Genomic DNA, 12,608 nt, shown 5'->3' on the forward strand with positions numbered 1-12,608 from the left:
TTTGGCTTACAGAAGATAGATCCTGTGTGTGTGTGTGTGTGTGTGTGTGTGTGTTTGGGTGTGATGTGTGCGTGTATGTGTGTGTATGTGTGTGTGTGTGTGTGTGTGTGTGTGTGTATGTGTGTGTGTGTATGTTTGGGTTGCATAGGACAGGTCCTGTGTGTGTGTTTGGGTGTGATGTGTGTGTTTGTGTGTGTGTGTGTGTGCGTCTGGCTTGCAGAGGACAGGTCCTGTGTGTGTGTGTGTGTGTGTGTGTGTGTATGTTTGGGTTGCATAGGACAGGTCCTGTGTGTGTGTTTGGGTGTGATGTGTGTGTGTGTGTGTGTGTGTGTGTGTTTGGCTTGCAGAGGACAGGTCCTGTGTGTGTGTGTGTGTGGGTGTGTGTGTGTATGTTTGGGTGTGGGTGTGTGTGTGTGTGTATGTTTGGGTGTGTGTGTGTGTGTATGTTTGGGTGTGTGTGTGTGTGTGTGTTTGGGTGTGTGTGTGTGTGTGTTTGGGTGTGTGTGTGTGTATGTTTGGGTGTGTGTGTGTGTATGTTTGGGTGTGTGTGTGTGTGTGTGTTTGGGTGTGATGTGTCCAGCAGAGCGGGATGTCACTGCATAAAAGCCCGTTAGCATTGTGTGAGCAGGGCCTCTCAGCTCCAGTTCATTCCTGCTGGTTCACACATGCTCTCTTCTCTTCTTTTGGTGGTATTCTTTGGCATTCGTCAAATTATGTATTTATTTTGCTCATCATTTTTTCATTGGGTAAGCTGTCTGTCTATTGGGTGATGTGTTTGTCCAGTTCGTAGTGTTTCCGTTTGTTTTCTGTTTGGAACTGTTTATTTGTACGTATGGTAAGATGTCATTTTGTCTGTGTGTGTGTGTTGGGGGTATGTTGTTTCTGTGTGCTTATGTGTGTGAATGTTCTAGTCATTTGTGTGTAGTTTGTGTTCTCTGCATGTTGTGGTCGTGTGTGTGCATGTGTTTGCTGTGTATGTTTTGGTTGTGTGTCTGTGCATGTGTGTGTTTGTGCTGTGCGTGTCGCGGTCGTCTGTATGTGTGTGTGTGCGTGTGTGTGCGTGTGCGTGCGTGTGTGTGCACATGTGTGTGTGTGTGTTTGTTTGTGTGTCTCTGTGTGTATGTGTGTGTGTGTGTGTGTGTGTGTGTGTGTATATGTGTGTGCTTGCGCTCTGCGTCTGTCAGTGGCTCCCAGAGCGTGCCCAGTCTGGGCTGCGCACAGAGTCTGGGGTCGGCGTGCGCAGACGGAGTCATCTGCTCAGGCATATGGGGGCTTTGGCCGCTGCAGACAGCCGGGTGCAGACAGGCCGCCCCACGTCCAAACATGGGCATGGGCTCGGTCGCGGAACCCGGAACCGTGCGCGCGCGACGGGGAAAGGGAGGAGGAGACGCGGCTCGCTTCGCGGAAGCCGAGCGCTTCTCCTTCATTTTTAATGGGGCCCCGGGCCGGCGTCGCGCGTTAGCGACAGGCGCGGGGTTTCCGAGATACCATGACCGAACGAAGGGGCATAGGGGTGGGGAGGGGGGGGGGGGGGGGCGCTCACCCGGGTCCGGCCGGGGGCCCCCGCCGCCGCCGCCGCCCCCGGAGCTTCTGGGAGAACCCGGCGAGTGGCTCGCCAAATGGCGGGCCAAGAGCGTCCCGGGCCGGGAACCTTCTGGAAGCCCGGGAGGAGCCGGAGCGGCGTTAGCGGCCAGCTTTCAGACGGGAACAGTTGGGGTTGGGGAGGGTCGCTGTGGGCGGGGTGGGGAGGGTCGCGGTGGCAGGGGGCAGGGGGCGGGGGAGAAGAGGGGGGGGGAGGTTTGGGGGAGAACAGCCACTCCCGTCTGCTCTGAGAGATGCTGGTTACAGGCCAGCAACCCGGCGACAGAAGCCCTCTCGCTGTGGAAGAGAGCAGCCATCTTCCAGTTTAAGTTACTTTTTGGCTGGACCGTAACAGCGGGGCCAGCCCTATAAACACGAATGTCTGTGACTGAGTGAGTGATGAAGTTACACCATTGGTCGGCTGGATAAAGTGTGTTAGGTCCAGCCACATACTAGGTTTTGACCTGGTCTTGTTATTTTAGTTTTTTTGTTCCCCTCACTATAACTTGAATGGGGCTTATAACAGATATAGGCTATTTTGGTTTCAAGTGCGTTATTTTTGAGAAATTAAGCAGTTATGCTGTGTGTTATTAATTAGGGTTAGGGTTAGGGTTAGGGTTAGTTCAAGTAATTAGCCCTTTCGCAAGTTTTTTTATTTATTTTTTAAAATTCTAAGTAGGTGTTCTAGAATGCCTTTCTGCTTTCAGTTGCCAGCAGTGATTGTGACATCAGCATTAGAATGTTCGGATATGATCATACTCATCACATGTTTGTGATCATACATCATAACCATTTGGGGAGTAGGCTTTTTGGAATGTTTTTTTTCCCCCCTAAAATTTTACTGTAAGTTAGTGTTCTAGAACGCCGTTGTTTTCAATTACCAGTAATGAATGTTAGATCAGCATTAGAATGTTCAGTTAAGAACATTCCAGTCACATTTTATTTGTGGTCTCACACCTTAAAGGGTTAAATCTGAACTCGGAGCTACCCCAGACTAGCCGCCGGCGCACCGGCAGAGTGCAGGGACGAGACTTCACGTAAGTTAGCCATCAATTATTGATGCTGGATTTCACTGGCTAATACGTGCTATTAAAGCGGCAGAAACACAGCCCTCTGCGCCCTTCCACCTGGCTGTTTGAGGTCATTAGAGTGTGAGAGGCCCGCGAGGCGCGAGTTAGCCCGTTAGCTTAGCCCTTTAGCTTAGCACGTAGCTTTCTCCCGGCGGTTCTCCCTCCGTCCCTGTCCGCGACGGACGCGGGGGCTCTCTGCTTCCCCCCCCCCCGGCCGAATGTTTATTTTTTCGGCGACGGTGTCGCCGCCCGTGTCCGCGCGCCGCTCACGCGCTCGCCGGGGACACGCCCGGAGCTCGAGCTTCGCCCGCGACGCCCCGAAACCCCGCCCCCCCCGGGGGCCCGAAGTAGGACACGAAAACATCGGAATATGAAAATTGCATTAGGCCGGTGCCGCAAACACAGAAGGGGGGCGGGGGGGGGGAGTGGGGGGGCCGGGGACGGGGGGTGTGAAATATTGAAGAGGCGCGGGATGAATAATGCACGCCGGCCCGGTCGTGCGGAAGGGGACGGAGGGGGCGGGGCCGCCGACGGGGTCCACCCCCACTCCACCCCCCGCCTCGCCGACACTCCCCATCCTGCCGCAGTCCCACCTGTCCCGGCTCTCTCTCTCTCTCTCTCTCTCTCTCTCCCCCTCTCTCTCTCTCTCTCTCTCTCCCTCTCTCCCTCTCTCTCTCTCTCTCTCTCTCTCTCCCCCCCTCCCCTCCCCCCTCTCTCTCCTCTCCTCTCTCTCTCTCTCGCCCCCAGCCTGTCCTCCATCTGGACCCGAGTCTGCCTGTCTGCGCTCCCGTCCGCTCGCCTCCACCCCTTTCTCTCCCCCTGCCCCCTCCCCCCGCCCCTCCAACGGGACGCGGGATTAAACTAAGCAGATTGAAACCTTTCTGGCGGCTCCACCGACGGACCGACCAACCGGCCGGCAGAACGAGCGGTTCACAGCACCGCTGCGAACGGGTCTGGACATCGTGTTTCCCTGGTTTTACCCCCCCCCCCCCCCCCCCGTCTCCCCCGCTCCGTGCCCCACCCCGAACGGCAGACACTTGCTCATTTCGTTCTAGGAGAACTAGCGTGTTACGATGATTTCTGAGAACGCGCGTCGCGTTTCCATAAGAACGAGTTTGCTGACCGTTCGTTGCTGCGCTTCCTCTTTCGTTTGCCGGCCAAGACGAACGTTTTTTTTATTCGCAGCGATGTTTAGGTTGCTGATTTGTCGGCGGGCCACGTATCGGGATTAGAGAAATGAGTAAGGCCCCGTTTGAGGTGGTTTTAAGGAGGAATTGTTTTGATTTGGCTGGGTCGGGGCGTGGTACCAACCCCGTCGATCTCTTATGGGGGGGGGGGGGGGGACGAACCGGTCCAGATCGTTTAACGCGTCAGCCATCGAGATGTTTTCTGTTGGGTAAACACTGTAATTGGAAATCAGCATTTGTGTGTGTGTCTGTATCTATGTGTGTATGTCTGTGTGCGTTTGTGTGTGGGTGTGCGTGTGTGTCTGTAAGTGTGTGTGTGTGTCTCTGTCTGTCTGTCTGTCTGTGTGTGTGTGTGTGTGTGTGTGTGTGTCTCTGTGTGTGTCTCTGTGTTTCTGTGTGTGTGTGTGTTTGTGTCTGTATGTGCTTGTGTGCGTGTGTGTCTGTGTGTGTGTGTGTCTCTCTGTTTGTGTGTGTGTTTGTGTTTGTGTCTGTATGTGTTTGTGTGTGTCTGTATGTGTTTGTGTGTGTCTGTATCTGTGTGTGTCTCTGTTTGTGTGTGTGTGTCTCTGTATCTGTGTGTGTTTCTGTGTGTGTGTGTGTGTGTGGGTGTGTGTGTGTCGCTCCAGTCCTGCTCCTGCTTTAACTGTTTGTGTAAATCATGCCCTCACCTCAGTGCCAAAATGTGCTTTCAGACAAATGACAAAGACATTTCTCTCTTTCTCTCTCCCTCCCTCCCTCCCTCCCTCCCCTCTCTCTCAGTCTCTCTCTCTCTCCCTCCCTCCCGCCCTGTCTCCGCCCCTCCCCTTAGTGATAATGATGACCTCATTTTTGTCGTATGGCCGATGGCTTGGCGCGGGCTCTTCAGGAAGGTTTTAATCACCTGTGCGCTCCGCCCTGTAAGCCCTAACTCCTCCCCCGTGTCTTACAGAACAGGGCGATTATGGACCGCGTGACCAGGCTGTGCGACACCGCCGTCGCGCTTGAATCATTCAGGGGCCTGGAGAGGGAGGCCAACCCGCTCTACAAGGACTACCACGGTACCGCTGCCCCCCTGCTTTACCGTCACACGCACACGCGCACAGACACACACGCGCACGCACACGCGCACGGACACACACGGACACGCACGCACACGCGTGCGTGACACGCCAGTTCGCACGCGCACGTGTACATGCGCACACACACACAGAGAGGGTTTTTCCTTGCATGGAGAATTCTGAGGTAGCCGCCTCAATCAAATTTTCGTGCCGCCTCCACGTAGATTTTGACCGCTGTTGACATCAGCAAACGTTATGAATACATAAATGTGGCCGTGACATAGCTCAGGAGGCAAGAGCGGTTGTCTGGCAGCCGGAGGGTTGCCGGTTCGATCCCCCGCCCTGGGCGTGTCGAAGTGTTATCCTGAGCAAGACACCTAACCCCTAATTGCTCCCAACGAGCTGATTGGTACCTTGCATGGAAGCCTTTCACCGTTGGTGTGTGAGTGTGTGTGAATGGGTGAATAAGAGGCATCAGTTGTAAAGCGCTTTGAAATTTGCCACATAGGCTAATAATATTTTAAAAATCTCTGAGCGATTTCTGTTTTAATATATTCACGTTAAGCAAACTAGCTTTTTACGTCTCGTTTTTGACTTTTCGTTCAAATGAAACGCTTTTTCTTTGAATCTCGCAATGTTGCCAACGACCGCGTAAATATTATGATCAACAAACAACGCAAATTGTCAGACGCTAAAAGACGATTGGCTCAAAGAAACAGGAGCAGTTATTTTTGTTTTGGTTCACGTCTGGGTTGTATCGCTTGTTGTAATCTTAGAAAAGGCCTTGGAATATCTGTGTTTATTGAAGTGTATTAGTTCCCCTGCATTGAGGCTCATTGCGTAAAAAACTTAGATTTGTGTGTTAACGGACCAGTGTAAACTCGAATAAACAATTTTTTTTAGAGGGTGAGTTCGCGAGAAGGGGAATGAAGAGGACGGGTGAAAAGACAGTCATCATCTGGCCATTAAAATAGTATATTTCACATTACTAACAAGATGTGGTACGACATTTGACATTTGTCACATGATCACAATTTAATGTACCACCTCTGCCTCGTTTTGAGCCGGGAAAACTCTGCCAAACCGTGACGCATTACCCGAGGACAGATTACCAATCGTAGACCAGGATTCTGGTGCTTTCCTTGACATATTTGTACACACACACACACCTCCGCACACACACACTCACATACCTGCACACACACACACACACGTTTATACACACATACACAGACACTCAAAAGCACAAAACCTCACATTTGCCTACGCATGCACACACACACCCACACATTATCCACACACGCACACACACACACACACACACACACGTACATTCACACACATGTACAAACATGTACGCGCCCATTGATACACAGACAGACACGCACAATGCACCGTGCACAGGGATTTCCCAGCACCCCTAATCGGAGTTGTCTTTTTTTTAAATTTAAATTTTGAATCTGAATTTCTTCTCTAACTCCACTCTCATCCCCTGCTCCTCTCTCACCTCCCCCCAAACCCCCACCCCTTCCCTCTTCCCCCCCTCCCCCCCCCATCTCCCCTCCCCCTCCTCCCTCCAGCCATTCAGGAGAGGGAGAGGTCACTCTCTCAAACAAAAAAGTGCATTAGTGCTGAGAAAGGAACATGGCAGCTCCTCGTGTGTTGTCAGGGCAGATTAGTGTGACGCGACTCAATCAGACGTGCGCCTCGGCAGACGGGACCCCCCCGGGGGGGGGGGATTTCAGACGCTCCGGGTTCGCTCCGCGCGGGGCCCCCCGCACCCCGGGCCCCGGGGCCCAAGCCCCGGATCGCAGGCCCTCAGCGCCAGAGAATCGGGATTTTAATGACATCCGTCGGCACGGCGCTATATTTTCCGAGTCCGGTCGTGGCAAGGCGAGAGTGTTAAACGAGTGGCGGGAATCGCGCCCGGCGCGAGGGCGTGTGCTGTTTAAGATCACCGCGTGTCGCATACCCCCCCCCGCCCCCATCGCACATACAGGGCATTTTAATCAGAAGGGATATTTTCAGCTGAAGATTCCTCTGTCTCACAACGCTTTTTGTTTTTCTGGTCTCCCGTGAGAAAAGGGTGAGGGTGTGCGTGGGTAAGTGTGTGTGTGTGTGTGTTTGTGTGGGTGTGCATGGGTAAGTGTCTGTGTGTGTGTGTGTTTGTTTGTGTGGATGTGTGTGGGTAAGTGTGTGTGTTTGTGTTGGTGTGTGGGAATGTGTGTGTGTGTGTGTGTGTATGTGTGGGCTCCAGAATATATAAATATAAATGAGTAAATATCTGTATATTGCGTATCAGAATGCATCAAACTTGTATCAGTAGTCCTGTCTCGTCCAGCAATCTGTATCCTAAATTAAACATTTCACTGTATCATTCCGGTCCATTTTTTTCTCACACATTTTTGATATGTAATTAAAGATGACTCACACAGTAAGCCATGTTTACCTCTGTCAGCTGGGAACAGCTGAAGTGGTGAGGAAGATGATGCAAGGAAGGAAATGAGATGTTTGTTCATTTTTAATGAAACCCCCTAAAAACTGCTATTTTTATGGAACCCCTTCATAGCTGTATTTTTTTTTGAAACCCCTTAAAAATCTTCATTTTTAATGAAAGCCCTTCAGTGCAATTATTTTTATTTTCTTTACACACATAAAAATGCATAAATACAGAATGTACGTATACTTTTTTGACGTCCGCATGCATGAACATGCACTTGAATGATGTAACACACGTGCATTATTATCTACGGCTATGTGTATGTGTGTGCATTTCTGTTTGTCTGTGTAATGCTGCTACAGAAATGTTCAAAAAGCAGTCGGGAGTCTAACACTCGATCCTGTGAACACTTACACTGGCTTCCTGTGAAAGACTCGCATCAGCTTCACTGCTTCACTTCGCTGCTTCACTTCGCTGCTACTCAGCATTTGACTTCCTCGCGAATCCCCTTTTACTCTCTGATTTTTTGCCTTGTGCACTCACGTCCTTAACACCGTCCTTATATTTTGTTTGTTAGCCTCGTTAAGTGGCCCCAGGGCACTGAGACCGTGCTAATAAAAAGAATGTGTGTCGTTATTTTTATTATACGCACTGTAGAACCGCTGGGCTACGGAATAGCTGGTCACTCAAACGGGGTCTCAATTCGGAAGTAGCATAAGCTATGCGTTTTAAACGGGCGCCACTGTCCAATACTGATTATTTTTGATATTAGGTGCTGGCTACGCAGGGGAATAGCTTTATGAGTACCCCGCTCCTCGCGTCATGTTTGTTCGTCGTACACTAGCATAGGCTTGGCTTAACTAGACGTTGATAGCTAGCTAGCTTGTTAGCTGCGTCACAGCCGCAGGATGTGTACCTAATAGCCCTGTGTTGTAAATCAAAAACAGTGACTGCAAGCTATACTGTAGCCTACTTGCTTATATGGAAACATCCCCTCCCTCTCTTTCTCCCCTGCCTGTCTCTTTCTTTCCCTCTCTTTCTTCCTCCTTCCCTATTTCCTTTCCTCTCTTCCTCCCCGTTCCCCACCCTCTCTCTCTCCCTCCCTCTCTATCTCTCTCTCTTCCTCCCTCCTTCTTTCTCTATGTCTTCCTCCCTCCGTCTCTCTCTCTCTTTCTCTCTCCCCTCTTCTCCTCTGTCCTCTCTGCTCTCTCCCTCTGTTTTGGTTAATAAAGTAAAACGTGCTCAGCTGCACCGCGGGCGACGTGGGGGAGGGGGGAGGGGGGGATGACAGCCGCGTTCGCTTACTGTAAACACCGGTGGAGCGAGAGGGAGGAGAAACCCCACCCCCCCCCATCCCACAAGCAGTCTGACGGACACCGGGATCCCCTTTCACACCCCGACTCCCAGGCTCCCCCTCACAACCCCACCCAACCCAACCACCCAACCCAACCCAACGCGATTAGTCGCTCCTTCCGACAAGAAGTGTTGTTTATCTTGTTCTGCTTCATTACTTGGGCATAATCACAACATTTGCTTCGCTGCTTCAAGTGTTCAGCTCACAAAAGGATAGCGAGAGGAAGGGATGGTTTGGGGTGTGTGTGCAGGGAAGGTGGGGGGGAGGGGGTGAGGTTTCATTGCGTACACCCCCCCCCCCCCCAAAAGTCAAGTTTACTGGTCTCGTCCTTCCAGTGGCGCTCACACTCGCTCGCCCCTGATTCCTAATTTCCTTTTTTGTCCCGCGAAGGCCTTCTTCACGTGAAACAGACGCCCCACCTGAACTGCCTGGTGTGCGAAGTCCCCGACCAAAAGGACCTGGCCTTCAAGCTGAAGAGGAAGCAGTTCACCATCGAGGTGAGGCGCTCCCACGGCACGCCGCACGCCGCGCGCCGCACGCCCCCGGCCGAGAGGCTCCCGAAACGAACGCCGCGTCGGACGCGTTCGCCCCGCCCAAAATAAAACGCGCAGCCCGCAAAAAGGGTCCGCCGTCCCGCGGGTCCGCCTCGGGGAACCGCGGGGCCCACTGGCGAAACTTCGCCGACGTTTAATCCGGCTCCGCCCCCTCACCTAACCCGTCTCCGTTCCGAGGGTGCAGGAGCCCCAACCCGGCTGACTGTAGCGAGAGCGTTCAGCGCTAATGGTCCTGTGCCCCAGTCCGGCTGACTGTAGCGAGAGCGTTCAGCGCTAATGGTCCCGTGCCCCAGTCCGGCTGACTGTAGCGAGAGCGTTCAGCGCTAATGGTCCCGTGCCCCAGTCCGGCTGACTGTAGCGAGAGCGTTCAGCGCTAATGGTCCCGTGCCCCAGTCCGGCTGACTGTAGCGAGAGCGTTCAGCGCTAATGGTCCCGTGCCCCAGTCCGGCTGACTGTAGCGAGAGCGTTCAGCGCTAATGGTCCCGTGCCCCAGTCCGGCTGACTGTAGCGAGAGCGTTCAGCGCTAATGGTCCCGTGCCCCAGTCCGGCTGACTGTAGCGAGAGCGTTCAGCGCTAATGGTCCCGTGCCCCAGTCCGGCTGACTGTAGCGAGAGCGTTCAGCGCTAATGGTCCCGTGCCCCAGTCCGGCTGACTGTAGCGAGAGCGTTCAGCGCTAATGGTCCCGTGCCCCAGTCCGGCTGACTGTAGCGAGAGCGTTCAGCGCTAATGGTCGTGGTGTCGGGTTTCGTGTCTGTTTAACTCGGCTGCCGAATCCGTTCGGGCCATTTCAACCTTCGGGCGCTAATTAGAACCTGGGAGATATCGGTTGGCCGTTGACACGGTTAGCGCTTTTCACGCTGGAACTTTGAAACTTCGGTGACGCTCGCGTGCAAAAAAGAAAACTTTCCAACAGAAAGAAAGCGAGCGACATTCGGCGGTTACCTTCTCAGTCAAGCTGGGTTTGATTTCAGTGGTTAAAAGTGGACTGTGGGCGTATTGGCCAAATTAAAGAAACGGAAAGCCTGAAAGCTCCTCGGTCCTCCGCAAAAAAAGCATTCTGGTCCTGCGGAGGTTTTTTTTGTCAACGCAGGACAGCCATTGTGCTTTTTTTTTTTTCTTCTTCTTCTTCTCCTCCTCCTTTCGTCTCCGTGTAGGTAAGCCTTCTTTTATCGTAGCATTAAAGTCTTAAAACGCCGTTTAAGCTTGTGTGGGTGGCCTTCGATAATTTAAAGAGGGAGACGCGTCTTTTGTTTGCGCCTCGAGGAATGCCGCCGCCTCTTCACCGGATCCTGTTCTCCGGCCCCGCCGGGCGAGCCGCCCCCCCTAGCGCCGCGCGGCCCTCCGCGATTGGCTCGGCCCGGGGGGGGTTCGTTCCGCGAGAGAGACGAGCGGGTTTCTTTGACGCCGCCTCTTTGAGTTTCGCTCGGTCTCTCTTGGAGCGCGAGCGATTTGCTGCGGGTTCGTCCGACGTGAGAATACCCGGCCGGCAAATTAGCATGCTAACCCCCGCCCGTCCCCCCGTCCCCCCGTCCCTCACGCACCGGTGCTCAATCCGGTCTGGCACCGCTTTGGTGTTTGGGACGTCACCCTCGAGTGACCACGCGGCCCCCTCCCTGACCCGCTGGCCTCTTTAGACCAGCGCTGATTAAGCAACTTAGTGTCCCCCTCCGCTTTCTCTTCACACCCCCCTCCCATCCACCCAGCAGTACTCACACTGACTAATGCTGTACTCACACACACACACACACACACTAAAACACACACTCTCACACACACACACACACTAACACAAACACTAAACTAACACACACACACACTAATGCTGTACTCACACACACTCACACTAAAACACACACACACACACTAACACAAACACTAAAACACAGATACACACACGCACGCACATACACACACACACTGAATCTACATTAATACACACACTGACACTACACTAACACAGACACACTCGCGCATGCACATACACACACACTGCCACACACACTACACTAACGCACACACACTGACACACACACACACACACACACACTAACACACGCACACACACACTACACTAGCACACACTCATACTCACACTTGCCCTCTTCCCTGGAGCAGTAAATCAGTGAGGACCCTGTTCAGTGACTAATGGAGGCCCCTTCCCTCCCAGTTAACGGTGCCGTTTGGCCCTCATTACCTCATCACCAGCAGGGCCGTCACCAGCAGGGCCGTTAACGGTTCGGCCGCAAGCCCGTCGTTAGCGGCGGGTCATCGTCCGCGCGGGGACCTCCCTCCCGGTTCCCCTCTCTCCTCCCCTCCCCCGCCCAGCTCTCGCCCCCCTAATGGCCACTTAACGGCGGATTTATAAGGTCCGTAAAAGCCGAGGCGCTTGTTCACAACGGCCTTTTAATTACCGCCTCCGCAGGCCTGGCGAAGCGGAGAGCGCTCGAGCCGTTCGTCGCGGGTCTTTAAGACCACGTTACCTTACGGGAGTTTCGTGCCTGCTTTCTTCTCCGTTTGTCTTCTGTTGTAGTTTTTTTTTGTGTTCCGTTTTCTCTATTTGTAGTCTTATACCCGCTGTCACGGGGGCATTTTTAATTATTCTAAATCACACGGTGCGTTTTAAACACCAGGCACAATGAGTTTTGTTTCTGCACTCGGCGTGGCAGTGATGCTGTGGGCCAGGGGTGGTGTTTTGACATGCAGTACTTCTCTTCTCTTTCTCTCCTGTGATAAACCGTAATGACCGACGTGCTTGTTTTGCCCCCTCTCTGTGGGGACGGAAACGATTGGGTGGCACGTTGCGAGCTTCCTGTAGCCTCTCGGGTTGAACGTGGGGCAGGACCGAGTGCGGAATAAAGCCGAAGGAAAGCAACTTCACTTTGAATGTTCTTGCGTATTTTGCGTAAGCACAGTTACTGATTGCTCTAAGGATTTGGACTTTGGATATTTTCTGCACCGCGCTGAAAAAAAAGCCCACAGGGAAGGCTCCTATGCTTTTCCCGCCAGTGGAATTCAGCGAGCGCCTCACTGGTCACGGGGAATCCCGCCCTTCCACTCAGACTCAGAAATGACATCACAGGAAATGATTTGCCTAAGGCTCCATTTGCTCCACTAATGCAGCTAGCAGACTAGCCGCTAGGCTAGCACCTCTGTGCTTCTCCTCTAGAGACCACAGATCATTCCTGGTTACTCAGGTGATCATTCCACAGGAGGGCTCGTTGGGAACCATGAGTCCTCTTCAGCGTCTTAGAGATTATTATGGGCTGTTATTTGGGCTCCATGATTTACTCATTGCAGTCAATGCACTTTTTCACCCACTGCATGAGAGGTTTTGTTTGCTTCGTTGTTTGTACTTGATTTTATTTTTATATTTTAACTGGGTTAT

General features: G+C 52.8%; 1 protein-coding gene across 1 annotated transcript in view; it reads left to right on the forward strand.

Annotated features, from left to right (window-relative positions):
• The window catches only part of elp4 (elongator acetyltransferase complex subunit 4), a 79,748-nt gene that overhangs the window by 29,527 nt on the left and 37,613 nt on the right, over window positions 1–12,608 (forward strand). Inside the window, exons 8-9 of the mRNA XM_064312002.1 lie at window positions 4,767–4,875; window positions 9,060–9,166. Of these exons, the coding sequence (XP_064168072.1) occupies window positions 4,767–4,875; window positions 9,060–9,166 (216 nt within the window). The remainder of the gene's footprint in view (window positions 1–4,766; window positions 4,876–9,059; window positions 9,167–12,608) is intronic.

The sequence above is a fragment of the Anguilla rostrata genome, chromosome 16 (assembly GCF_018555375.3).
Source record: "Anguilla rostrata isolate EN2019 chromosome 16, ASM1855537v3, whole genome shotgun sequence".
NCBI classification, from domain to species: Eukaryota; Metazoa; Chordata; class Actinopteri; order Anguilliformes; family Anguillidae; genus Anguilla; species Anguilla rostrata.